This window comes from Callithrix jacchus, chromosome 8 (genome assembly GCF_049354715.1).
Source record: "Callithrix jacchus isolate 240 chromosome 8, calJac240_pri, whole genome shotgun sequence".
Lineage (NCBI taxonomy): Eukaryota > Metazoa > Chordata > Mammalia > Primates > Cebidae > Callithrix > Callithrix jacchus.
This window is the reverse complement of record NC_133509.1, coordinates 129,427,014-129,454,024: the sequence shown is the minus strand read 5'-3', so window position 1 is coordinate 129,454,024 and position 27,011 is coordinate 129,427,014. Positions and strand designations below refer to the sequence as shown.

At 51.2% G+C, this 27,011-nt stretch overlaps 1 protein-coding gene, 1 long non-coding RNA gene and 1 pseudogene across 3 annotated transcripts; 1 reads left to right on the top strand and 2 right to left on the bottom strand.

Annotated features, from left to right (window-relative positions):
• Nucleotides 1-666: 666 nt before the first annotated feature.
• On the bottom strand, nt 667-11,403 carry LOC100394774 (alpha-1-antichymotrypsin). Of its 2 annotated transcripts, none has more exons than XM_035261384.2 (5): nt 11,347-11,403; nt 8,776-9,426; nt 5,481-5,754; nt 2,585-2,732; nt 667-1,114 (listed from the first exon to the last, which is right to left on the bottom strand). In XM_035261384.2, the coding sequence occupies exons 2-5, from the start codon at nt 9,416-9,418 to the stop codon at nt 911-913; spliced, it is 1,269 nt and encodes a 422-aa protein (XP_035117275.2). In that variant the 5' UTR covers nt 9,419-9,426; nt 11,347-11,403; the 3' UTR covers nt 667-910. The 2 variants fall into 2 exon arrangements, with proteins under 2 accessions (XP_035117275.2, XP_078191822.1); XM_078335696.1 differs by having other exon boundaries at nt 11,351-11,403.
• On the top strand, nt 10,738-27,011 carry LOC103795908 (uncharacterized). Its single transcript, XR_004730117.3, has 3 exons — nt 10,738-11,088; nt 18,550-18,611; nt 24,769-27,011. It is a non-coding gene; the product is annotated as an uncharacterized LOC103795908 (long non-coding RNA).
• LOC118145022 (ribosomal protein uL30-like pseudogene) lies at nt 22,795-23,592 on the bottom strand (annotated as a pseudogene).

Here is a 27,011-nt window from a genome sequence, read left to right as displayed (position 1 = left end):
GACTGGCATAAAATCCTCAGGTATTCAGTTGTTGTCAACGTTATCATTATTGCCTTTGTAACAGAGATTGTGAGGTACCTGAGGGCCTCAGTTAAATGCCTGACTACACGATTGCTCTTACTGCAGTTGTGCGCTGATGGCTCGTTTGCCCTCAGCCCTGCATTCTGGTTGTTGAGGGAGGTCATTCACAGAGTGAGAGCTAGGAACTGGTGAGGCAGTTGGGGGGCTCAGTCTGGAAACCCAGAAAGTAGCTACTCCCCCTAAATTGGGGGTGCTAAAGGGCAGAAGGGGGGCAACCCATGATAAAGCCCTGCCCAGCTGCAGGAGCGAGGGGCCTGGGGGATGTCCAGATGTGGTCAGGGCCAGGGGCTCTGGCAAGAGCCAGGTGGAGCCTGGACTCTGGGGGGTGGAAAGAGGGAGACTAAAAGTGGGCACCCTGAGGCCCAGCAGGCAGGAATTGGCCTTAGAGCAGCAGGGTCCCCTCCCAGCCTTGGGCCTGAGGTCCAGGTGAGCTTGGCCACAAGCTCAGGTGGACCTGGGCAGGCTGCTGCAGCTGAAGGCAGAAGGAGCCCAGATCCTGGGGTGGAACTGAGCCGGCGTGGGAGGTCAAAGGGTTTGGCTTTGGGACACAAGTAGCCTCAGGAGCAGAGTCAGGCAGTCAGCATGGAAAGGCATAAGCAAATTATTTATTGTTGTCAGGAGGCCCAGGACCCTCCAGAACAAAGAGTCTGTTGCCCCCTCTGCATGAGGGCCCTCCACAGGCGGTCACTGTCACCTTCTGAGGGTAAGCACACAGGGCCAGACATACCCTGGCCGCTCGATGCACAGGGCCAGGCTGTGCCCAGAGACTCAAGCATCCAGCTTCCATTCCTGGCTCCTTAATGGGAGCCCCACTGCTCAGTGACAAGCTCTAGGCTCTTGTGGGATAGATGACTCTGCTCATGAAGAGGATGCTCGGGGTGTCTGTTCGGGCGACGATCACCAGGAAGGGCATGTTGAAACGCACAATGACCATTGGGCCCAGGTTTGGGGGAAGGGGGAAGAGTGAGAGCGCTGGGGAGGTAGATGCTTCTGTGCCCTCCTCAGACACATCAAGCACAGCCTTGTGGACCACCTGTGGGGACAGAAGCATTACTCAGGGTAGACACAGAAGGGCAGGAGGTCAGCAACCTGCCTGTGTGCCGCTAGGGGGCCTAAAGTGCACTGAGCACCCAGCACTGGCCTGTCTCTGTGCTGTGGAACGTGTGCCCCTCCCAACTCCCCTGCCAACGAGACTTGCACAGTCCTGATGCCAAGAGGTGCAGATGAAGACGCAGGTGCGGTGTGTGATCTGCCCAGAGCCTTCAAGGTAAAGAATGGAGCATCTCATATGCATCCCTTTCTGTCTGAGAGTCTATGTTGCCCCCAGAACACCCTCTACTGTTGGGAGGAAGAGCAGGAGCAATGTGAGGCATGTTCCTTCCGAGCAAGGTCCCGGCAGCCCTTGACCACCAACAGCTGCTGCAGAAACCGCCTCGCCAGGCCAGCATGGCTTTCAGCATGTCTCCTGCTCCGGCTTAAACATCCTTGGGGCTTTCAAGCACTTTTCGTGGTCTTGCATTCCTGGGTCGTACGGGGCTGTTCCTGGACACACACCCCTCCACTTTGCTCCTTGGAAGGTGGAGGTGCAGACTCAACCCAGTGCTCTGTGTGAGCACTCAGGCCAGACAGGAGCAGAGGGCTGCATGGTCACCCTGCCTTGGCACCTCTGCTTTTAGTAACACAGGCTGAGTGTCCCAAATCGTCCTCTCTCGTGCTCTGAGCATGTTTTCATCACAGTTGCCGGACAGTCATTGTTATTCCCTACTGGTAATAACTCCCCAGCCGGGCGCTGCACACCAGCCACGGACTGTCACCACCGTTCACAGATGAAAAAGCTGGGGACAGAGGACTTTCCCAGCCGGGCGCTGCATACCAGCCACAGACTGTCACCACCTTTTACAGGTGAAAAAGCTGGGGACAGAGGACTTTCCCAGCCGGACACTGCACACCAGCCACGGACTGTCACCACCGTTTACAGATGAAAAAGCTGGGGACAGAGGACTTTCCCAGCCGGGCACTGCATACCAGCCACGGACTGTCACCACCGTTTACAGATGAAAAAGCTGGGGACAGAGGACTTTCCCAGCCGGGCACTGCACACCAGCCATGGACTATCACCACCGTTTACAGATGAAAAAGCTGGGGACAGAGGACTTTTACTGTTTGCCCCCATGGGTAGTAAATGGTGCAGTGTGGAATGATGTCCACTGCTGTCAGATCCCAAGCCTGTCAACATGTCTATTCCATCTGAATAAACTACACAACTATGTCTTTCCATCTGAGAAATACACACAATCATGTTGCTGAGGACCAGTCTCCAGCACGGCAGGAGGAGCTGGACTGTAACCGAGCTCTTCTTGGCTTGTGGTGTCCCAAGCAGGGTGAGTGTATAATGAGAAGTGCACCTGCATTGACACAAGTTCAAGAGTGCCCAAAAGCACACCTGGCCTTCACCATTCAAGTTCAGATACAGAGATGAACTGATTGAAGTCTAAAGACTCACCTGGGAGACCTGCAGGTTTCTGGCCCCTGTGATCCCTGACAGGTCAGCCTTGCTGGTGAAGACCTCCTCAATGCCCAGTTGGGGGAGTATGTCTTTCAGGTTATAGTCCCCTGAGACGGAAAACTTTGGCAGGAAGAGTGCTACCCATCTAGGAAATAAGAAAAAAAATATCTGAAGCTCTGCGCATCAGTGCCCACCCGCCTCCTACCTGGCCGCATGGTCTTCCCTGGTTTCCTCCACAATTACCCCCTTCCGATTAGAAATGAATAATCTGTTCCTCAATTTCCTAACCCCTGTCTTTACTCCTTTTATTCATTAGCTTTTCATTCCGATCTGCAAGTGTGAAAGGCTCCAGGCAGCGCACCAAGCCTCGAGCTGTGGCCCTGCCTGGGCCTGGCCCTACGCCTTCCCTGCAGCTTGCAATGCAGTCAAAGCATCTTTGCACCAGCAGGGACCCCTGAGTGTGTCCAGAGCCTGGGCTGGGCCAGCTGCACTGGCTGCATGGCAGCCTGCTTCACAGGTACCAGGAGGGCTTCCTGTAGGAGGTGGTGTTTAGGCTGAGTCCCAAAGGCAGGAAAAGAGCTAGCTAGGTGAAGAGGTGGGCAGGAGGCAGATGGAAGAACCTGGAAGAAGGCAGGAGCAGGAGGAGTTGTTCCACAGGCCAGAGGGTGACCTCAGTGTGGCAGGGTGGAGGGTAGTGGGAGTGAGGTGGGCCAGGAGCCAGAGGCAGGTCAGAAAGGGCCTGGGGGTCTCTGAGGAGTCTGATTGTGTTGGAAGAGCTTTGGGGATCCTGAAACAATCAAATGGAGATTTTTACCTTGCCTCCACAATGAGCACTGTCCTCTGAGCCAGGTACAGGCTGGCATAGGGCATGGTTACACCTCCCACCTGCCAGCCCCCATCCCTTGGTTTATAGCCCCCTCAGGATGTCTGTCCCTGTCTGCCTGGTCTTACCGTTATACAGGAGGCTGTCTCTTCCACTAAACTCTGAGTCCCATGGAGGAGGAAGGTGTTCTATTTCTATTTTTATTCTTTCATTCATGTGTCTGTCTGTTCATTTCATCCTTCGTTCAACAAGTACCTATTGAGCATCCTCTGTGGGCCAGGAGTGTGTGGACACATTTCCTCAGCATTTGGTGAATCAAAAGTGTTTGGTGAAATCTTTTCATTCAAAACTATTTGCTGAGCTCCTGCTCCCTGGTGACTGTTTGGTGCTAAAGCAGGAAGGAGTCTGGGAGTGAATGGATGGGTGGGGTAGGACCCCAGGTCCTGGCATCACCTGGGATCCAGAGTGAGGAGGGGTGGAGTATCAGGCAGGCCCGAGAGGCGTCCAGCCCTCTGGACAGTGGCTGGGGCAGGAGCTGCAGCCTCAGGTTAGTGTTGAAGCAGCTGCCTCGCCCTTGGTGCTTTATTATGGCTTCCACATACAACACCTCACAGGACTCTCATAACCACCCAATGAGAACAAGGGCAGCGGGCAAGGACCCTCCTCTCTATTCAGCAGGTAGCTGAGCTCCAGAGAAGAGCAGCGACCTGCTCCAGGTCACACCAGCCACCATGGTCTGAATCCAAGGCTGGTGCTCCTCCCTGCCCGCCCCACACGGCTGCCCACACCTGCTCCCTGGGCCCCCTGCAGGGTGGACATAACTATTACAGGGTGGCCTGGAACTACTGCTCTGCCTCACTGTGTCCCCATGAAATCAGTCAGCTCAATTCCATGTTCCCAGCCTGTTCCTCCACCCTCAGATTTATCCAGAACTCAACCACTCCTCACACGCACGGCTCCCTCCTGGGTCCCAGCCACCATGGGCTCCCACCTCATGTCTGTGCCTGGTTCCTGTGAGTGTCCCCGACTCCACACCTGCTCTACTGTCTATTCTCTCAGCAGCCACGGTTAGTCTTTTAAAACAACACTCAGATCACACCCCTCCTCTAACCCTCCTGATGGCTCTGCACTTCACAGAGAGGAGGAAGGGCAAGGTTTTCCAGGGTGCTACATGTTCCTACACAAGCTGCTCCACCCCTTTGGGGTCTCCTGACCTCTCTCAACTCTCTTGTCACTCCCTCTGCTCCAGCCACTCTGGCCTCGCTCTTTCTTGAACATATCAAGCTCACTTCCACCTTAGAGGCTTTGCACTGGCTGTTTCCTCTGCCAGGAATGCTTTTCCCTAACATACCAACATGACTCCACCCCTCCCCTCTGTTATATGGATGCTCAAGCATCACCTAATGGCCATTTTATTTAAAATCACAAATGAACACAAGGTCCAGTTTTCCTGCTTCTTTCATCCCCTTCTACTCAATTTCTGTCCCCTTACTCAATTCTCTGCCTTCTAAAATATCAAATAACTTATTTGTTATATTTATTTATTGCCTCTCCCCTATCCAATTACAAAGTAAGCTCCAGGAGGGCGGGGAATCTTGTGTTTTGTTTGCTGATTTAGTCTCAGGGTGCAAATTAGAGTCCGACACGCAGTAGGTGCTCAACCATGCAGCCAATGCTGAGCGAATGTATAAACACAGAGGTTCGCCAGTATGGACCTGATTCTCAGAGCCCGTCTCACTGCAGCCCTCAACTGATCACAACTCCATCTGTTTCTCTCTCCCTTCCAGAGACTGAAACCAGGAGAAACCACGCATGAGTGTTTGGTGCAGATTTCTCATGACTTAGAACAGGATGGAGTCAGAGGAAGCCTCAGCCACTTGTTCTGTCTGATGTCATCATCTTAAAGAAGAAAAGAATTGGGGCTGAAGCCATGCAGGTGCACAAGGCAAAGTAAGTGAGAATTCCACATGTTCCTATATGGGTTCTCCCATCACCATGCCCTTGTACCTGGACACTGGTGAGACCTTGAGGTGGAGAGATGTGGAGTCTCAGGGGGACAGGAAGAATCACCTGATCTTCATTGAGTCTCTCCACCGCTTCAGGGTCTCCGGGAGCAGCATGGCTTCCACTCGCTCCATCTTGTTTTGATCAGGGAGGATGAAGAATGCGCTGGCATTGCCTGTGTACGGCAGCTCCACTATGGTGCACAACAGCTCCTCGTCCCAGAAGTAAGGTGCGGCCATGTCATCCATTCTCATCATGGGCACCTTCACCCACATCAGGTTGCCAAAGTAGAACTTTGACATAAAAGTCTCACGTATGTCAAAGGGAGTCTTCCACTTGGCTGAAGGTGGAGCAAGCATTTGAAGAATGTGTTAGTGCAAGGGTCATTCTGCCTCGACTCTGCTTCTCCAGCAGTGGAAGTGCTCAGTCCGACAGACACTGAGAGTCCCGCACAGGAGCAGCCTTGCCTTCGTTGAGAGAAATAGCTTGGCAAATAAAAAAGTTATTAGGGGTGAGGGAGAGCCCAGCAGGCTTAGATTGGGAAAAGGGCCATGAAAGAAAGACCTGGTTCTTTCTGCTAAACGAGAAATCAATAGGAAGCTGGGAATAAGGAGTGCAAGAGAGAGAGAAGGTTTAGGGAGAGTGAGGGAAAGAGGCATGACAGCACGTGGGAGGCTGTAGCCCGAGGAGAAATGACTCAGCCCCCATTCCTGGTTTTGGGAGATGCTTGGTAAAAGCTCATAAAGTTATAAACAGGTTAACTTTAAGGGTTAATATGAGGAAGAAAAAGGGATTTTCAGATGGGCCCAGGTCAACGTTGAATGTTTACTTATTTGTTTTCTGCACTTCATGTCTCCTAACTGACTAATGGCAACCCCACCATCACCTTTCAGAGCTGCCGGGAGGATTAAAAGAGGTATTGCATGTAAGTGGGTGGTTTGAGTAGTGCTCAGTAAAGGGAAGCTTCTTCCCTTTCTTTCTTTATTGTGCTTTTTCTTTTGGTAATTGCAACTAGAGCCAGCTTCTGGGTGGCCCTACATTCTCTCGTGCCATCATTTTCCTTCTAGACTCTTCTCTGCCTTTGGACTTTCTCAGACCAAAATCATAGTCCATCTGTCCTTCCTCCTCCTGGCAGACCACCTCACGTTCTCTGATCCCTGCAGCCTCCCAACATGGAATGACCCAGGACAAAACTAATTGTAAAGATGCCTCAGAGCAAGAACTCATCTCAGAGTAGGAGTTATTTCAGTTGAACAGGTGTCCCCGTCACCAACTGCAGCAACAATTCAGGTGCTTCTGTGGCCTCCGTGAGGGCAGTGCCATGGAGTGCCTCCCCATATTACCCAGGGCACCAGACTCCTTTGGGGCCTTTAGCTGGGCAGTCTCCAGCATGGGTTCCTGCTAGGAAGACCGGCTGCCTCTGGGAAACCCGACTGCTGTCTTGTATGCCAGAACCAAGAGAGGGACAGGTTTGAGGGATGAAATCACCACCTTTAAATGTTCTCATGTCTGCCCCCATCTTCCCCCATTTCTCTCTGCCAGTTATCAAGATTTCTAATTCTGCCTCCTTACCATCTTCTGACATCCTCAGTTGTTCAACTGGGGGCCTGAATGTCTGGCTAGACTAGTGTCTTTAGGATCTGATCCCTGTTTGACTCAACTTCCCTCTGCTGTAATGGCCTTCCTTTCCAATTATATCTGGATTTAAGAGAAAAGAAGAAAACTGTTTTATAGGGGAAATCTTCCTTTCTTGAATTCCCACCTTCTGCCCCTGGTTGGATGCCCACCCAACCCCTTACTTTCAGTCAAATACATAGTCCTAACATCATTGGGTGACTCAATCCTTGCTGCTCATGGGTCCAGTGGGTGCAGTGGAACAGGAAGAGCAGAAAGGGACGGAACAATCACTCCAGGGTTCTGAGCTGGGACCCTCTCTGCCTAAAGCTCATGCGTGCCCAGCCCCTCCGCCTTTCACAGGGTGGCCCCAGTAGTGACCAAGCCCCAGCACATACACTGTATGTAAACCAGGCTGAGGTAAGGAGCAAAATGGACACCTGGAGGGTAAGTAGAGTCAGCAGAGGAAGGGCTGGGGCCCTGCAGGTCTCCACTCCAGGAGGACCAGAGCACTGAACAGTGACAGGTGTGGGAGCTTCAGGGGAGGCTGGAGACCTGGGGCCACCTCCACTGCCCACCTGTTTCTCGCCTGCCTGTTTCCCATTGTTAGTGGCAGGTGGGGAGGGGAAAGCTGGACTGGCTACTGCGTCCCTGGAGGGCAGAGAGTCCTAGCATAGGGCTCCGTGGCAGGAGAGAACACAGGAAATCCAAAGCACAAATGGCAGCTCAGGCCTGGAGCAGTCCCAGCCGGAGATCCGGATCCACGCCTTTCTTTACAGATGAAGACCCCGGCCTGGGAGTGGAAGGGGCTTGCCCAGGACTCAACCCGCAAGCAGGACTCTGCTCCAAGCAGTGCATGTCTCCTAAGCACTTTCTGCTGTCTGACAGGTGGGCACTCTTTGTGTCCCTATGCTTTTTTCTCCCCATCTGGATTGCAGGCTCCAGGAGACAGAAGCTACCTGCTTGCGGTTACCGCCCCTTGGGAGGTTGCAGGCTGAGGTTTGCATTGGTTGAGTGTCTATCAGTGGGATTGGGCACTGGACCAGTTAGAATCTGGCAAGGGTCATATCTTGGATACCGCCCTCCCTTGAGGCTCTTCCCAGAGGGGAACAATGCCATTTCTGCCCTCATTTATGTGTCAATGACACATTTTAAAATATAATTACAGAAGATTATGGGAGAGCAGAATGGTAGAAGCTTGGGAGGGGCCAGGCTCCTTGGGGGTTGGCTTCCCCTGTGAGGATGGCCCCAGCCCCACGTGGCCACCTCCAGAGACAGAGGCCGCTGGCTGGACAGTGTTTCTTGCCCATGTGGAGGGCAGAAGCCCCAGGTGCATCCAGACAGAGGGCTTTCCTGGCCCAGTCCAGCAGTGACCCTGCAAAAAGGGAGCTGTTGTCCCTGCGGGCCCTGGAGTGGTTTCAAGGGAGAGCTCCTTCCTTCTGTTTGCTGGACAAGTTTAAATCAGAGTGAAAAGCACCACACTGAGTCAGACCAAAAGCTGATGGGGTCGACTGATAGGCTGCTGTGTTGGAAGGACAAACTGTAATTTGGTAAACCCCAATAGGAGAAGGAGATGCCTATGGGCAGGGCAGGGCTTTGGTGCCCACGATGCCCCCAAGCCGTGGGCACTCTCCTCTACAGTGTTATTAAGTTTCCTTAATAACACCATTGCTGAGCCAGGACAGAAATAGCCCTGAGGCTCAGAACTAAACATCCACCTCTTCTGAACCCCAACCTGGGCACTCACCTTTAAAGAAGATGTAATTCACCAAGACCATCATTGTCTGCTGGTCAAGCTCCTTGATTAGATCCTTGATTTTCCCCCGGGTTCCCCTCTCCACGTAGTTGTTGATGAGCTTCTTAGCTGCCTCTGAGTCCTGAAAGTCAGTGGCGAAGGCCTCAGCGCCATACAGGCTCCTGGCGTCCTCCGTGAACCTGTCCAGCAGATTGAGCTGCTCTTTGACGAACATGGCATTTCTCATATTGAGGTGCAGCTCATTGCTGGACTGGTCAAGGGTGAGCAGAAGATGCTGGAAGCTCTGGTGAATTTCTGTCTCAGAAGTCTCTGCGAGGTTGAACTTGAGGCCTTTGAGAAGCTCCGTCAGGGTGGAATTACGGGCCCCCAGGGACAGGAAGGCCAAGGCAGTAGAGATGCTCAGTGGGGAGAAGATGACATTCCTACCAGGGGCCTTCCGGGTCAAATGCTTGTACAGGCTGAAGGCGAAGTCCATGTTGGTGGAGGCTAATCTGAAGTCCACATGTGTCCCCTGGTCTTGTTCCTCCTGGTTCGGATTCTTCTTGTCAAGTGTGCTCTTAGGGTGGCAGAGGACAGCAGGGCAGAATCCAGCCACCAAGAGCCCCAGAGCCAGGAGACGTAACATTCTCTCCATTATCAACTCTGCAAAGCAAAGATCCTTTAGGTCTCAGAGGGCCAGATGGAGCCCTGACCACCCCCATCCCTGGGCACCCCCTGACCCCCCAGCCTGTGTCCTGGTCCCTGTTCTGCTGCCTCTTCCTGGCTTTGCAGCCTCCCTCAGGTAGGTGCTCTCCTGGGCCCCGATACATCACTCTGCTTCCTGTCACCCTTTGAGGTAAGTGCCATAATTGTTTCCATTTTTTTCAGTGGAAAACCTGGGCACAGAGCGGTGGAGGGGCTGCCGCAGGTCACAGGGCAAACAGGTGGAGGAGCCCAGTGGGCAGCCAGGTTTGCCTGGCTCCTGGGTCTTGAAGCTGATGGGGGTCCGAGGTTCAGTGTAATCAGAATGCCCACTCCTCTTCTCCCTCTTGGTGAGCAGATCCTATCCTAGGGCATTAGAAAGCAGGGGCTCCCTTCCCCTATTCCCCAACTGCCACTAAAGAGGAACACAGGGATGAAGGAGCCCTGGCCACAGTCAGAGGCCACAGTGATGCTCCCAGCCTCTCGGTGACACGTGGTGCGGCTCCCGTGGGCCTCCAGGGAAATGAGGGCTCCTGGTAGTGTCTGGATCCTAGACGGCCCTGATAATGGTTGGCATCAAGGCCGAAGAAAGGCGAATGTTCTTTTCCACCCCTGCCAGGTCACCACGTGGTCCCTGTTTCCACCGTAAGCCTGGAAGGCCTCCTAGTGGGGAGAAGGCAGCGTGGGCTTTGGGGTCTCCCAGTCTGAGACTGGGATTTTGTTTTGGCCACTTTTGATTGCTGTGTAATGACAAGCAGGTGACTGAACCTCTCTGAACCTGTTTCTGTCTCTGCTCAACTTGCTAAGTGGCTCAGGTGAGATAAATGATGAATGAAGTCACCTTGCTCAAAATAGACTTTACTGAGGCTACCACCTCCCATACTACCCCTTGCCCGAATCTGCGAGCCAGAGAAGAGGCGTGAGCAACTGCTCAAGAGACCCTGGAAGCGCTGAGTTCCAGGCTTGTGACGGCGGTAAACAAGACTATTTACCTTCAGCCTCTGCCCACTCAGTCCCAAAATTCAGAAGAGAAAAGGGGCAGCTTGGCTGCCGTGGGGAAGAGAGGGTAAGAAAGGGGAGTGGAAGCAGGGGAGGGGAGAGGGGTAGAGAGGAGCAGAGGAAGAGGGGAAGAATGAGGGGAAGGAAGGAAGGAAGGAGGGGAGGCCAGTGGAAATGCCTTAGTCAAGCCCTGGGACAGAGACCGCTTGTTTGCTTCAACTGTTTACTCTCAGGCTGATGCAACCATTTCTCTTGGAAAATATTTGTCTCCAGAATTATTTTGGGGGCAAAGCCTTGTGTTCCTGCTTGGGCAAGTTGGAGGACTGGCTGTTTCCCAGCAGTTTGTCTCTTCAGTGTGTGGACAGAGGCACAGCCCATCTGTGGGCTTGGCCAGGGGGCCTCGTGGGGAAGTGGAGCCCCCGAGGCAGCCCCATGGAGACCCTCAAATCACGGTGGGGCCTGCAGCTGATGCTCACAGAAACCCACTGCAGCAATCACATCTGCCACATGTTCTGAGAGCTGCACCCTGCGCCAGGCAAAGGGACAGCACCTCTTTCCCTGAGGGTTGGATGCAGAGCTGAAGATGCACAGCTGAAGATGCACAGCTGACTCGAATCAGAATCTGTAAGTATCAAGGCAGAAATAACCATAGAGGCCCTAGGACACCTCTGCCCTCTGCAGGTGTGAAAACTCAGACCTCGAGAGGATGCCTCTTAAAAAGGCCCAGGGAATCACAACAGTCCCCTGGCCCCAACCCAGTGCCCTGGGCACACCTCCTCCTGGCATCCACTCACCACACACTCCACAGGCTCCAGGCTGCCACCTACAACGCTTAGAAAAACAGATTCCTCTGCTCCCAGAATGAAAAGCACCATGGATTACCTGCCTCAGGGGGCTGGATGTCGCTGGTGATTCCAAAGCCGTCTGTCTGGAGTAGCTGATTCTCATGAATGCTAAGGCTTATTTATTCTAGGAAAGAACTCCTCCCCCTGCTTGGGAAACACTGGCCAGGACAACTAAGTGTTCTGTTCTCAGAGTGGAAGTGGCCAGATGATCATTTCTAGGAACATGCACTTGTTACATCCACTCAAGTAACCTGGTGATAGGGATAGCTCTAATCTCTTCCTTAAAACATAAAACAAAGACACAAAAAACCCTTTGTTGTGTTAGTTTTAAATCTGTTTATTAAATACTCATTGAAGAACTTGGAAAAAGTCAGAAAATAGAAAGAAGGACTTTGTAAAATATCCTCTAGCACTTTACTACCTGGAGAAGGCCCCAGCTAACATCTGGTTTATTTCTTTTTTATTTCTTTTTATTTTGTGATGGAGTCTTGCTCTGATGCCCAGACTGGAGTGCGGTGGCATAATCTTAGTCCACTGCAACCTCAGCCTCCTGGTTCAAACAATTCTCCTACCTCAGCCTCTTGAGTAGCTGGGACTAAGTTGAGTGCCACCACATCCAGCTAATTTTTGTATTTTTAGTAGAGAAAGGGTTTCACCATGTTGGCCAGGCTGGTCTCGAACTCCTGACCTCATGATCTGCCTGTCTCATCTTCCCAAATTGCTGGGGTTACAGGTGTGAGCCACAGTATCCAGCTGCATTTTGGTTTATTTCTAAGGCACTTTTCTTTGGTGTCTCTGTGTGTGTGTCAGTGTGATGTTAATGTCCATATACAATCCTAGATATATTTAAAAAATACAGGGCTCTATTTTTCTGCAGGTCATTTGCATTTTGGGTGTCTCTTCACCAACTCCAGGGAGTAGGGGTTTGTGTCAGGGCCCCCATTCCAGAGTTGTGCCTAGAATGGGGGTGGGAAGGGAGCTTTCGGGAGCACAGGTGTTGTGAGGAACCCCTTGTCCTAGGCTCTGCTTCTCTGTGGGGGCCTCCTCAGCCAAGGCATGTGTGCTGCTGAGCCTCTGCCACTGGTTCACGCCAACAATTTTGCTTGTCCCTCCTCCCTGGCCTTCGGGTCTCCTTGGGCCTTTCTCTTAGCTAGTCCAAGGTCTTCCTTTGGCTCTTCAAAAAGATAATCTTGGCTGGCAGTGGTGGCTCATGCTGGTAATCCCAGTACCTTGGGAGGCTGAGGCAGGCAGATCACCTGAGATCAGGAGTTTGTGACCAGCTTAATCAACACAGTGAAACCCTTTCTCTACTAAAAATACCAAAAAAAAAAAAAAAAATTAGCCAGGCATGATGGCGCACTCCTATAATCCCAGCTGCTTGGGAGGCTGAGACAGGAGAGTTGCTTGAACCCAAGAGGCAGAGGTTCCAGTGAGCTGAGATCACGCCACTGTACTATAGCCTGGGTGACAGAGGGATACTCTGTCTCAAAAAAAAAAAAATCCTTCCTCTTGATTCCTCGTGGTTACAGTCCCCATCTGTGACAGCCCTGACAGGCTAGAGGGTGTGCTTTGGAGGCCACCAGACCCGTGGAGAGGTTCTAGCTCTGACATGAGCTGACCTGGCTTGAATCGTGACGTCTGACTCACCGACTAACTCACTTCAAACACATCATGGGAAATCTCTACAGTTTAATCTCCTGGTGTCTAAGATGCAAGGGAATATTTCCCTGACAGAGTGGTAATCAAGATGAAATGAAATCATATGAATGTACGCTCTACGAGGACAGGATGTTTAGTCTGTCTGTTGTGACAGTGCTGCATCTTTAGAGGACTGACGTATCTGTTGACTGTGTGGCACGAAGGTGACCAGTAACTGTTTAGCCCCATCTTCCTGAAATGACTTTCAGGCTCCAAGTTTCAGAATTGAATGTGTGTGTGTGTGTGTGCATGTGTGCGCACGCATGTGCATGTGTGTGTATCTTTGTTTATTTATTTTTTAATTTTGAGATGAAGTCTCTCCCTGTTGCCCAGGTTGGAGTGCAATGGCACAATCTTGGCTCACTGCAACCTCTGCCTCTAGGATTAAAGCGATTTTCCTGCCTCTGCTTCCTGAGTATCTGGGATTACAGGTGCCCACCACCATGCCCAGCTAATTTTTGTATTTATAGTAGAGAGGGGGTTTCACCATGTTGGCCAGGCTGGTCTCAAACTCATGACCTCATGATCCACTCTCCTCAGCCTCCCAAAGTGTTGGGATTACAGGCATAAGCCACCGCACCCAGCATGTATATATATCTTTCTCTCTCTATGTATATATGTGTGTGTATATATATATATATATATGTACACACAAACACACACACACATACACACACACACACATAGAGAGAAGGGGGGGGTTCCACTTTGTCACCCAGGCTGGAGGGTAGTGGGACAATCATTGCTCATTGCTCACTGAAGTCTCTGACTCCTGGACTCCAGGTATCTTGCCGCCTCAGCCTTCTGAGTAGCTGGGACCACAGGCACACATCACTATGACTGGTTAATTTTTCAATTTTTATTCTTTGTAGAGACAGGGTTTCATTGTGTTGCCCAGGCTGGTCTTGAAATTCTGGCCTCAAGGGATCCTCCTGCCTCAGCCTCCCAAAGTGCTGGGATTATGGGTGTGAGCCACTGTGCCTGGCCAGTATGTATGTTTAAGTTACACAGAATCCTACAGAAATCGTGGCTGAAATGAGACTGAAGTTCAGTGCCCTGTTGTGCAGGTCCAGGTGGAGGCAATGGGTTGATGTGGCGGCTCCACGTCTTCCTGCCTGGTTGCTTGGCTGCCCCTCCATGCCTGCTTGTCTGGGCTAAGAAGGCTCACTGCTATGTTCGCCTTCCAGCCCATAGAAAGGGCCTCAGGGGAAGGGAAGGGCGCACCTTCTTTGGAAAGGAATGCCTTAAACATCACCTGTCATTTCCGCTTGTGTTCTGTTGGCTAGAGGTTTGCTCCATGGCCACACCTAGCAACAGAGGAGACTGTGAGGTGCAGCCAAGATGCTAGGGAGCCACCTCCCAGCTAAGAACTCGGAGTTCCATTACCATGAGAGACAGAGAGAGTGGACATCGGGGACGACTGGTCATCCTGCCTCAGGACATTACCTGGGTGTTCTCAAGTTCTCCAGCCTCAGAAGAGCACCATTTTCTTTACAGCTGAGCTGACTAGTCTTCACCTCCATCCAACCTCATCTCTTTGTATAGCTCCCATCTCTGATAACATTGAAAAAAAACTGTCTCTCTCTTTTTTTTTTTTTTTTTTTTTGAGACACAGTCTCACTCTGTAGCCCAAACTGGAGTGCAGCAGTGCAATCTCACCTTATTTGCAGCTTCGACAACCTGGGCTCAAGTGATCCTCCCACTTCAGCCTCCTGAGTAGTCAGGATTACAGGTGCACAACACCATGCCCAGCTAATTTTTGTAATTTTTTGCAGAGACATGGTTTCACCACGTTGCCCAGGCTGGTCTTGAACATCTGGGCTCAATCGATCCACCCACCTTGGCCTCCCAAAGTGCTGGGACTACAGGCGTGAGCCACATCACCTGGTCTCTTCCCCTTCTTTTATCCTAAGTTTTCTTAGCAAACTTTGGTCTGTGTCAACCTCCAGGAAGAGGAGTGAGAAAGGAGGAAAAAGCTTCCAATGTCCAATCATGTGATTTGCCCATGTACCCCCGGCTGCTAAATGCTGGAGCTGTTGGATCTTAGGGGAGACCAATCCAATGCCAAATTCAGACTCTCACCGCCGCTCCCTGCTCTTTTTTAAAAAATGAAGAAAAACATTTCCATGCTTGGACATAGGAGAGAAAGTGACAATTTCACAGGCTTTAGGGTCGATGCCTTTTTAAGGCTTGGTTGTCTGCAGATCTGTGCAGGGAAAGATTTCTTTACTGATTGAGGTCTCAGCTGAATGCGGGCTTTGTCCGCACCTCTCCTTTGACTGTGGATGGACATGTTCTTCTGACTTAAAATGGACCCAGAGGGTCAGCCCATGGTGAGACAAAAGTTCACTCCGGCTTGAGGGGGAGGTCAGGGCCAGGGTCTCCAGGGGACTATTCTTTTCTTTATCCTTTTTTTTTGAGATGGAGTCTCACTCTGCTGCCCAGGCTGGAGTGCAGTGGCATGAAATCGGTTCGCTACAATCTCTGCCTCCGAGGTTCAAGCGTTTCTCCTGCCTCCGCTTCCTGAGTAGCTGGGATTACAGGCAACCGCCACCATGCCCGATTAATTTTTGTATTTTTTGTAGAGACAAGGTTTCACCATATTGGCCAGGCTGGTCTCAAACTTTTGACCTCAGGTGATCTGCCTGCCTCAGCCTCCCAAAGTGCTGGGATTACAGGCATGAGCCATCATGCCTGGCCTCCAGGAGACTATTTCTGAAGGTCAAGGAATCTGGTGGAATGCAGGAGTGGAGAGAGCAGAGGCAGTGGGTGGCACTGGCCTTAGGGGCCTGCATGAGGGTGGCCGTAGTGCCTCTCTTAAAGGCAAAGAGACAAAAGATTCACATTGAATGCTCAGCCAGGGACCTGGGACAACCAGATGCTCGGTCCAAGGAATAATGACTTTCACTGTCCCTGGATTGGAGTCACCTTGGTACATGCAGAGTCTGTCAGACCCTGGGATTCTGCAGGTCACTGTGATGCTCCTTGTAGTTTTCACAGCTATTGCCTTTGTGGTGCCACTCTGGATTCTGAAATACTGACCTGGTGCATGGGGTAAGGAACACCCTAGGAAATGAGTAGTGTCCATACATGGTCTGGGACTGCAGATGGGGAAGAGAGTGCTTCTGGGGCCTACCTGGAGGGACCAGCAGGAGCCCAAACACAAGCCTGCCTGCCTGCCTGGGAAGGTGAGGCAGAGAGAAACCAGGGCTGCTGCTTTCCAGAGAGGCAGGGACCATCCGAAGGGCATCACCCACAGGGCTTCTTTTGTACCATGCCTCTGCCACATCTACTCGCTGGGTGACTTTAGGCCAATTACTTTATCTCTCTGAACTTCTTTTGTCAACTGTAGCTGATTTAAGAATTCTTAGGAGGCTGACCTCAGTGGCTCACGCCTGTAATCCTAGCACTTTGAAAGGCCAAGGCAGGTGGATTATGTGAGGTCAAGAGTTTAAGACCAGCCTGGCCAACATGGCGAAAACTTGTCTCTACTAAAAACACAAAAATTAGCCAGGTGTGGTGGTGGGCACCTGTAATCCCAGATATTTGGGAGGCTGAGGCAGGAGAATCGCTTGAACCCAGGAGGCAGAGATTGTGGTGAGTCGAGATCGCACCACTGCCACTGCAGCCTGGGCAACAAGAGCGAAACGCCATCTCAAAAAAAAAAAACAACAAAGAATTATTAGGAAGAATAAATAGATACTGACCGACATCAGCAGTTCTAAAGAACCCTAAGAAGGCCCAGCCTTCTCTGTGACAGACAGAGGACTCTGGTCGCTGTCAGAAAAGGATGGAGTCATCAGGCACAGTGGCACACGCCTGTAATCCCAGAACTTTGGGATGGCAAGGTGGGCGGATCACCTGAGATCAGGAGTTCAAGATCAGCCTGACCAATATGGAGAAACCCCATCTCTACAAAAATACAAAAATTAGCCATGGTGGTGTGCACCTGTAATCCCAGCTACTCAGGAGGCTGAGGCAGGAGAATCGCTTGAACCCAGGAGGCGGAGATTGTGGTGAGTCGAGATCGCACCACTGCCACTGCAGCCTGGGCAACAAGAGCGAAACGCCATCTCAAAAAAAAAAAAATAGCCTGTTTTTGCCAAACACCCATGCTGCACTCCGGCTGGGTTGGTGCTGATTTGGTGGCTATTGGGGGAGATAATGGCTGCAGATGTGAGGCAGGATTTGCAAATTGCCTTCAGCACAGCCAGACCCTCGGCTGTCCCTGTGTGGATTGGGAGATGCCTGCAAAGGGTTTGGTGAGAGAACTCCTGACTCTGTTCAGTGTGTCTGTTCTCCTGGGGGAGGGGAGGGAGTGGCTGCTGTAGCTTGCCATCCCCGGCTTCCATTTCAGAACGGCTGCAGGCTGCACACTGCATCTCAGAATTCTGGCAAACCAGCCCAACCCCACCCCTTACTGCCTGGACAACCTCACACATGTCCTAACGGCTCTGAGCCTCAGTGCCTTTCCTGTGCGTGAAATGACACAGAAATATTCTGCTCACTCTCTCATTCATTTATTCATTCAGCTAGTCCATCTATTTTTAAAAACATTTATAATCTACTATGAGGGCAATCACTTTGCTGGATTCTGAGGTTCTAACACTCTGGTCATTTTACAGAGTGTCCACAAATGTCTGATACCACTTCAGAGAAGAGATAGAGCTTAATTACCTCCCCTCACATTGGACTGAACTTAGTGACTTCCTTCTAAGGCAGAAGGGGCGGGGTATCATTTCTGAGATTGAGTTATAAAAAGACTGCTGCTTCTACCCATGGGTTCTCTCTGTGTGTCCCCCTCTGTCTCCCTCACTCTCTGTCTTTCTCTTTCCTCTCTCTCTCTTTTGTGCTTTCTCTCTATAGCCTCTCTTGATCCCAAGATGTTAAACAAACAAACCTCTGCTCGCTCTCTCTCTCTCTAAGTCACATTCGAGCAGCCCTGTGAATGGTCCACATGGCGAGGAATTGAGAATTTCTGCTATGGCCTCATGAGTGAGCCTTCTGGGATTGCCCTTGACCAATAGCTTGACAGCAAACTCATGAGATACCTGAAGCTGGGACCACCCAGCTCAGCCCCTCCTGATGGGTTCTCTCTCTGTCCCGCTCTCTCTTCCTCACTCTCTCTGTCTCTCTCTTTCCTCTCTATCTCCTGAGGAAAGAATTATCCTGAGGATATGTCCTGACCCTCAGGAATTCCGTGAGATGGTCGATTGATATACAGCAGTAGATGATTAACACATTCCACAGCTCCCATCCTCTTGACTCTCGGGAACCATGGGAAGCAGACAAGGAAAAAAATTTGAGGATGATGTAAGAAAACCAGTTAGTCTCAAAATACAATGTGTGCCACATGGCTGATGCCTTACTGCCTTCCCCCGCCTTCATTGTACTTCAGCAAATCTGTGTCTCCTTCCATCACCCCCAGAGACTCAGTGACATAGATGGTGGTTATCTTAGCTGCTCTGCTCCTTATGCATAACAGCACATGGAATCCCTACAAATATCCACTGAGCCGGTCCCATTACTCCCTCTATTTTAGGTATGAGGAAACGAAAGTACAGAGAGGCAAAGCTCATTCCCAAGACCACACCACCACTGCGGGTAAGTGCCAAGCTGAGACGGGATTTGGAACCAGGCAGGCTGGCTTTGACGTCCACCCTCGTACCTTCCCTGCAAACACAGCTCCACTTCCAGGTGACCTGTGCCCAGCCAGGCTGCGGAGACATAGTGACTCCAGAGATAAGGAGACATCCTCTGAGGTTGCCCAGCCGGGGAAGGTGGAGGCCTTCTGACTCCTGTGGCAGTCCTCTGTGCCAGCCCTGGAAGGAGCCTGAGTTTTGCATCAGAAATAATATGCTTTTCGTCCTGGCAGTGTGGACGATCGATCATGCTTCTCTCCTCACCAGGGCACAGAGAGGCTTCTGATTTTAAGGGTCAAGGGGGCGTGCCTGCCGCATTTTACCTGTGGCTCTGTCTTTATCAGAGGGCTCTAGTAACTAATATTTGGACCTGGGATTTTGACGCAGGTTCCTCCTTGGCACCTGTCCTTAGCAACCCTCACACGGAGCATTGCCCCCAAATAACCCCCTTGACTTCCTCACTTGCTTTTTTGCTCCTCAGAGTCACTCTGCAAGCAGGAAGTGAGTGGGTGGTGCTTCTTCTCCCAGCTCAGCCTCCACCTCCCCTCGGGGCCCACAGCATGAGACAGGGTCTCCCAGTCTACGTCCCTACTGCCCACCTCTGCTGCCCATATGAATCCCAACCTGCCTGGCTGCGCCTTCAGTGACCTCTGAGTCACTGAACTGCCCTCACCCTACCAGGCTGTTTTCTACTTGGCCACCAGGATATCCTTAAGAATATGAGTCCTTCAGGTCACTGGCCTGTTTGAAGCACCCCCACTGTCCTCCCAGTGCCCTGAGGCCCAACCTTATCTTCCCCTGGTCCAGAAGACCCCCTTTCTGGACTGCCCCCACCAATCTCTGCAGCTGGGACACCCAGGAGCAAAGTTCCCTAGAGGGGGAGTCTCCCTGCAGGGCCCTCCTTCAGCCAGGGGAGAGAAGGAGAGGAGCTCTGGGAAAACCTGCGGTAGAAAACCCTCTTTGCTACTGCTGGGCTGGCTACTCCTGGCACAGACTGCAACTTCCTTGACAAAACCGTGTGAGTCAGCTCCTCTGCAGTGAACAAGGCGACCTCACAGAATGTTCTGTCTCAGGCTTCAGTTTGATGCAACGGTGGATAAGTCAGTCCTTTCTTATGCTTCCGGTCCTCACATTATGTAGCAGGAAGCCACCCAGGGTCCTTTCTCATGGCACTGACCCTCCATTGACCCAAGCCCCACTCCCGCTGCCAGGGCAGTGCCTGGCCTTTCCTGCTTTCCCCAGGACTTCCCGCATCTCTGCAGGGAAGGTTATTGGCTTCTGGCCATTAGAGCAGCTGCTTCTCAATCATCCCTGTTCCCTACACGTAGAATTGTCAGATTTAGCAAACAAAAATATCTCAAAATTCACGGGGCATGGGTACTAAAAAGTTATTCATTATCTGGGATTCCCACGTCACTGGGTGTATGTGATCAGCACTTCCCTGCCTGCGGGGCGTGCCCAGTGCTTGTGTGTGGTAGAGGTTCCAAGCTCAAGGACTTAGAGAGTCCTAGGCAGCAGCTGACGACTTGTAGAGTCTGGGATATCAACGTGGGGACACTCATGAGGAACTTGCCTGGGTGTGTGTGTTTGTTACCTGGTGAGTGCTCTGCAGTGACTGGAGGAAACGATGCCTACATAGCAAGGAGCCTCTGGGCCGATTCTAGGGGGAGTCTGAGGCCCACCCTCAGGCATGAAAGCTGGGTGGGTGGCACTGCAGGGAGCAGGGGCGGTAAGGGAGTTCCTGGGGTCTGAGTGTCTGGCGCACAGTGCACTGAACAGGACAGTCCTGCCCTCTCTTGTGCTATAGGTGGTGAAACATCAAAAACCCGTGTGCATTTGAATACCAAGGAGTAGCTTAAAAGCTCTGCCTCAAATATTCTGATTTACCTGATCAAGTCCAGGAGTACATATTTTTAACAAGCTCCTCAAGTGACGTTAATCAGAGTTTGAGAAACACTCGTCGCCTGGTTTCCTCTGAGCCTTCAACAACCCTGTAACACTGATCGAATGATGCTTGTTCTCCCTGCGTGGCCTGAGAGGTGGACATGTGTATGTCTGCTTGCAGTCACCCAGCTTAGGATGGGACCCAGGCAGCAGAGACTCCACCCACTCTCCTTGTACCCTAACATTTGTGATGGATCAAGATGAGGATCATTTACCTTGATTATCCTGATCAAACCCACATGCTTCAGAGCAGCCCCTCTGGGAGAGGCTGGGAGAGAAACAGGGGCTTCTATTTAGTGGAGACACCATGCTGGGGGTTCTAACTCTTAGGTTCTTCCTCTGTCCAGTGGGGGCAACAGGGACCACCTCCGTGGGGCACTGAGAGGCTGAAACGGGGTCACGCAGGGAAAGTGCCTGACCTCTCCCCACCCCAGCAGACAATGGGTGCTCAGCTCAGTGCAATCAAAGGTGGTAGCTGTGTTACCCACCGGAAGCCACAGTGCTGCAGGAGGCTGTGTGTGTGCGTGTGTGCTCACGTGTGTGCACAGGTGTATGAGTACCAATGCAGATGTGTGTGGGAGCAGCCAGTTATCTGCACTCTGCATGTCTGCATAGAGTCACCAACAGGAAGGGCGTATGGATGCCCATACTAGGTTCTCCCGGGAGTCAGAGTGTCTGTCTTGTGTTTGTGGCTCCTGTGTCTGTTGTCACCTTAGAACCCCTCACTCCCACCAAGGTGGTCTTGGAGAAGGGTGGCAGAGAAGGGTCCGTCCTGTGGATCTGCTCTGAAGAAGCTGGAGGGAACCGGAGGTGTCACCTGCTTCCTTTCCCCCAGCCCCTGCCCCAGGTGCCTCTCGGTTCACCTCTGCGTTAACTCAGAGGGCACACAGGGCGTAGGCAAGTGCCAGACACACAGGACGTGGCCTCCAAGTCCTGCCTGTTATTATTACTATTACTCCCACCTCCACACCCCCTGCAGTGTTCTCATGGCCAATGAAGGGATGGGCCTCCAACCCTCCCCTCTCCTTCCCTCCCACCCTATCCTCTCCTTCCCTCCCCAGATGCTGCCACAGTCACCTTCTCTCAATTTTGTGCACACCCCTTTACCCACTTTTGAGACTCACGGTATCAACTCCTGCCTGTCCCTCAAAACTCAGCTTCAATGGCACCACCCCAGAGAGACCCTCAGAGCCCTGGCTGCAGAAGGTCCTCCCGATCATCTCTCTTAGTGACCTGTTCTCTTCCTGAACTGGTCTCCTGCCTTTACCTTTGCAACTCCCAACCCCACCCAAGAGCCCTCCCCTACTTGGTTATTTTTCTTTTTGAAACATTTTCAAAAAAATAAAAAAAAACTATTTTAAAACAGTTTGGATGTACAGAAAAGTTACAAAAGCAGTTCTGAGAGGTCCGATATACACTCTCCCAGCTTCCCCTAACGTAAATGTGGACCTCTCACGTGACCATGGCACGTTCCTCAGAACTAGGAAGTAGACATTGGGACAGGCTGGACTTCCTTGGGGGTCACCAGCTCTCCCACTGATGTCCTCTTCTGTCCCAGGAGTCTACGTGGCATTTAGTCGCCATGTCTGCTTAGGTTCCTCTGGCCAGGCACCATTTCCCAGGGTTTCCTTGCCTTTTATGATCTCGACATTTTTTTTTTTTTGAGACTGAGTCTTGCTCTGTCACCCAGGATGAAGAACAGTGACGCTGTCTCGGCTCACTGTAACCTCTGCCTCTCTGATTCAAGCAATTCTCCTGCCTCAGCCTCCTGAGTAGTTGGGACTAGAGGGTGCCCGCCAACTCGCTGGCTAATTTTTTTTTCCACTTAATTGATAAAAATTTCTTGCAGTTTGGCACCTAGAGTAATAACAGGAAAAACAAGTAATTTCAAAAAGAGTTAAAATTTCTTCAGCAAAATAGATGATTTCACATCTTCAAGTCCTTTTTGAAATCAGTTAATATTCTTTCCTCATTTCCATCTAAATGACAGCAGCAATACAGTTCTTATTCACTTGACATTTTTAAGCCTATGACTGCTAAGCTATGCATAGGCCCATGTCCTAATCAGGCATTCATTGCTCCCAGCAGGTCTCCGTCTACTTGTATCAGCCTGCTCTTTCCTTCCAATCTCAAGGTTACTCTTAAAAACTAGTAAATGCAAAAAGAACCTTGGAAGTGGCAAGGCATGGCCCATCCACAGTCAGTCCAAGGGCAGTTTTCAGCTCTGCCTCACCTGGGTCTAGTTCAGCTGGCGGATGAGCTGACGGATGCATTCATCCTGAGAGCCAGGTGTGCCCATCTCTCTGAGGAAGCCCACTCTATCTTTGGTAGCATGATGGGCCACTGAGAGGTGGAAAGGGTGCAAGAATCATGAGATCTCCTGAAAATGCTTCCCCAGGAAGGCAATTTCATGAAAGGTCTTCCAAGCAAATGACACCAAACTCCTCCAGATGCTCCTCAATCGCTGTGCTGTCTGTTAGATATATGGTCTTATTCTTGACCCTGGCTTGTCCACATTTCAAAATGAGTTCCCGGACAGACTTCAGGTTTGGAAATCCTCAGGTCACATACGGTTCCACTCTACACAGCATTTTTAGGTTCTGGGGGGTGACTTTTACAAAGACACCACTAAAAATTTTCCTTAGGCAAAGTATTGCAATGCGTCTCTGCACCAGTAAATTCATGCCATCAATCCTTTTGATACATACGGCAAAGGCCAAGGAATGTTTATCTGGCAATTTCAAGCCGTGAGGCTTCACTTCCAGTCGTCTGACAGGCACCTTGTCACGTGTCTGCCGCCAGGAATCATGTAGGAATGATTCTAGTCACTTAGACCCGGGCGCTTTTCCTTTCCTCTGTTCCTTCTTTGCCAAAAATGCCTGCTTTGCCTGAGTGGCTTTGAAGGCTGAATAAGCCTTCCTCTTTTTCAGGAGATTTTCTGGAACCAAAGGGATTTTTGTTTGCTCTTGCTCCGCCATTTTTCCAGTGTAGCAGCAACTGATCATGTGCCTAATTTTTGTATTATTAGTAGAGACAGGCTTTCATCATGTTGCGCAGGATGGTCTCGATCTCTTGGCCTCGTGATCCACCAGCTTTGACCTCCCAAAGTGCTGGGATTACAGAGTTGAGCCACTGTGCCCAGCTGACCTCAACACTTTTAAGTAGGACTGGCGGGGTCTTTTGCCAAATGTCCCTGAAACTGGGATTGGCTGTTGTTTTCTCATGATTAAACTAAAGTTCTGGATTTGGGGAAGATCCCGCCGAGAGGATGCACCCAGCTCATGACACCATATAGAAGACAGCAAGATGTCAGCACTACTCACAGTTGGCAGTGCCAACCTTGATCCCTCGGCCAAGGTGGTGTCTCCCAGGTCTCTTGGCTGACATGTCACCATATTCCACTTTCTGTGCTCCATCCAGATGACAGCCTCGTTCCGCAGCACTTGTCATCAAGAGACATGCAATCTATTTGACTTTTCTGTTTTGTTCTTCATTCCTTTTCATTGTTATGTTGTCACATTATAATGTCTCCTCTTCAAGGGCAGGGATTTTTGTTTTCTTTGTTTCTCTTTAGCACTTGGAACAGTGCCAGGCACGCAGTGGACAGTCAGCGAATATCTGTAGACAGATGAATTGTTGCCATCACAGTTTGTGGTTCTGTTTATTTGTTACCTGGTTATTGGGGGAGCAGTGTCTGCCAGGCTCACTCTTATCATTATGCTTGCACTAGCTCCGTGCCCGGATGCCTACTAAGTACGTGGGAAATAGCCTTTGGATGGATGAGCTAAGTAAGCCCCACACCCAGGGGTAGGCTGGAGATGGCTGCTTAGTGTGGTGGGAAGTTCTTCCCCTGAAGACCAAGATCATTTAAAAAAAAAAATCTGGGTCTTTGCAGGGAGAGGAAGGAGGAGTTCTGGGTCCTAACCTTGTATTACTTCTCTGCATTCTGATTACAGCTCACAACAGGAGGTCTTCGAATCCATGTGGCTAGAGAGGAAAATAAAGGTGGGCTTTCTAAGAACATAAATGGTCTTGTCAAGAGCTGCAAAAACTCAAAGGGCAGAGGAGGATTGAGTGTGGCCTCTGCTACAAGTCATTCAAGCATCGAAGCGCCGAGCTGGGGTCATTGAAGGCTGTTTAACTCCATTTGTTTTTCTTCTCTTTCTTTTTTGCAGCCTGTTTAATTCGATTGTCACAGGTTCCTGGGTACACAAAATGGTGGAACAGCTCAGAGAAAGACCGACAGAAAGAAAGAAAGCCTGACGAGAGAGAGAGAGAATAAACTTCTGAGAGGTCAGGAACATTTTTTGCAGAAAGAAAGACACTAAGCTGGCTTTGAAGCATGAAAAGGACCTCCTCAGAGAGCAGGTGTGGTGACAGGTGTGAGACTTCCAGGCAGAGAGACCGGCTGGAGACGAGTGTGATGTGATGAGCCATGGAGTGTCCGGGATGCCACAGTCATCAGTCTGGCTGGATGGCTGTTCCTGGGGTGTCCACTAGGAGCCAGGCATGGCGCTAGCGCAACCATAATAAGAGTGAGCTGGCTGAGTTGACATCCTCCCAAAATTCATACAGTGAGACCCTAAACCTCAGTATTTCAACGTGTGACTGTATTTGGGATAGAACCTTTAAAGAGGTTACTAAGTTATGATGAGGTCATGGGGGGTGGCTAGTCCTATAGGACTGGTGGAGATTAGGGGAGAAGAAGTTAAAACCAGGCATTTGCAGATGAGGACCATGTGAGGACATAGGGAGAAGACAGCCACCTGCAAACCAAGGGGAGAGGCCTCAGGGAAACCAGCCCTGCAGATCGTGGCCTGATGTCACCCTGTGGGTGAGCTCATTCCACACACAGGAGGGCCTGGAGGGTGTTGGAGAAGCAGCTGTGGATAGAGGTGAGTGTCCTGGGAGGGCTGTGTGGAGGTATCTACTGATGTGGAGGCAGGAGGGTCAGAGACAGAAACGCTCCAGGGGACACTTGGAGTGTGGCGAGGATGCACAAACTACGCTGCAATTAGGATGAAAGAGATCAGACAACACACCGGCCTCCGGCTTAGGATCTCTGTTACTGAACCACCGGCACAGCCACCTCCTCCTCTTGTCTCCTCCACACGCCCTGTGCAGGCCCACACAGGAGTTCCGTGGGGTCCCCTACACTTCACGGCTCACCACATCACACACGTCTCCAGGTCTCACTCATGTTCCCACACCTGCTAGATGAAGTGTTTCTCATGCTCCAAAGCCAGCTCAGTGTCCCCTCCTCCACAAACACCTGACTCCTCAGAGGTTCATGCTTTCTGTCCGTCCATCTCTCTCTGAGCTGCTCTGCCATTTTGTCACCCAGGCTCATGCAACAATTGAGTTAAACATCCTGCAATGACCCACAGCATGGTGCTTTCACGTGTGACACGTAGCAGAGGCCACGGAGAGCTCACCTCTGACCCCTCACACAGGGGCTGTTTTGTGACTGTTTGCTGAGTAAAGTTTGGACAGTGCTGGACCTTGGTCTTTTGTGTGACACACAGAAGGGCTTCCTTGTGACCTTGGACTGGTTGGGTAAACCTCGAGAAAAACATTTGCCAGGACAGACAGGACATGATGCAAGGGAAAGCACCTAGGAGTGGATGTCCTCACAAAGGGGCCCCATCCTTAAGAGCCACCCTGAGCCCACAGCACACATGCAGAAAATGGTCTGTGTCTTGTTGCAGCCATTTGCCCTGCCGCTAGCCCGTACATGTGCCATCTGGGCTGTTGGGGCTGGGCCCTCACTGTCACCAGCTGTGGGACCCTAGGAAAGCACTTATGCTCTTGTCTATAAAATGGGAACAACGGTAGACTTTGCTGGTTGGTCAAGGGATGGGTGAGATCACAGGTGCAAAGTGTCTGGCATGAGCTGTGTTTCTTTTTGAAATATTTTCTTAAAAAAATGGGGTGGGCAGGTGCACTTCAGAGTGGAGTGGAATGTAATGGAATGTGAGGCCTCAGTACTTTGGGGATGGACAGGGCTTGGGGTCCTGACCTTTTTACCTCTAGTGGGCACTCATCTCTGATACAATCCACACTCTAGAATCTGAGGTGAGGGGGCACAGCTTCATGGAATCATGCTGAGAGCATGCAGAATGGGGTGGGCAGGCGCACAATGGGTTAGACTTGGGAGCAGTGAAGGACTCACCCATTCATTTGGTTATGAGTGTCTGATCCTCTTCATTTCACAGAGCAGGAAACACGGGTTGCTTAGTGGAGGGAGGGAGGAAACTTACCTGGCTCAGTGGGAATCTGGTGCTTGAGATGCCCCCAAATGAGCCTTCTGCTCCTGGTCAACTCTCCTCCACAGCACAGCACAGGACTGAGTGTATAGCTCTGGGCCACACTCCCCCCACCGAATTCTTGCTGCACCACTTAGGAGCTGTGTGACTGG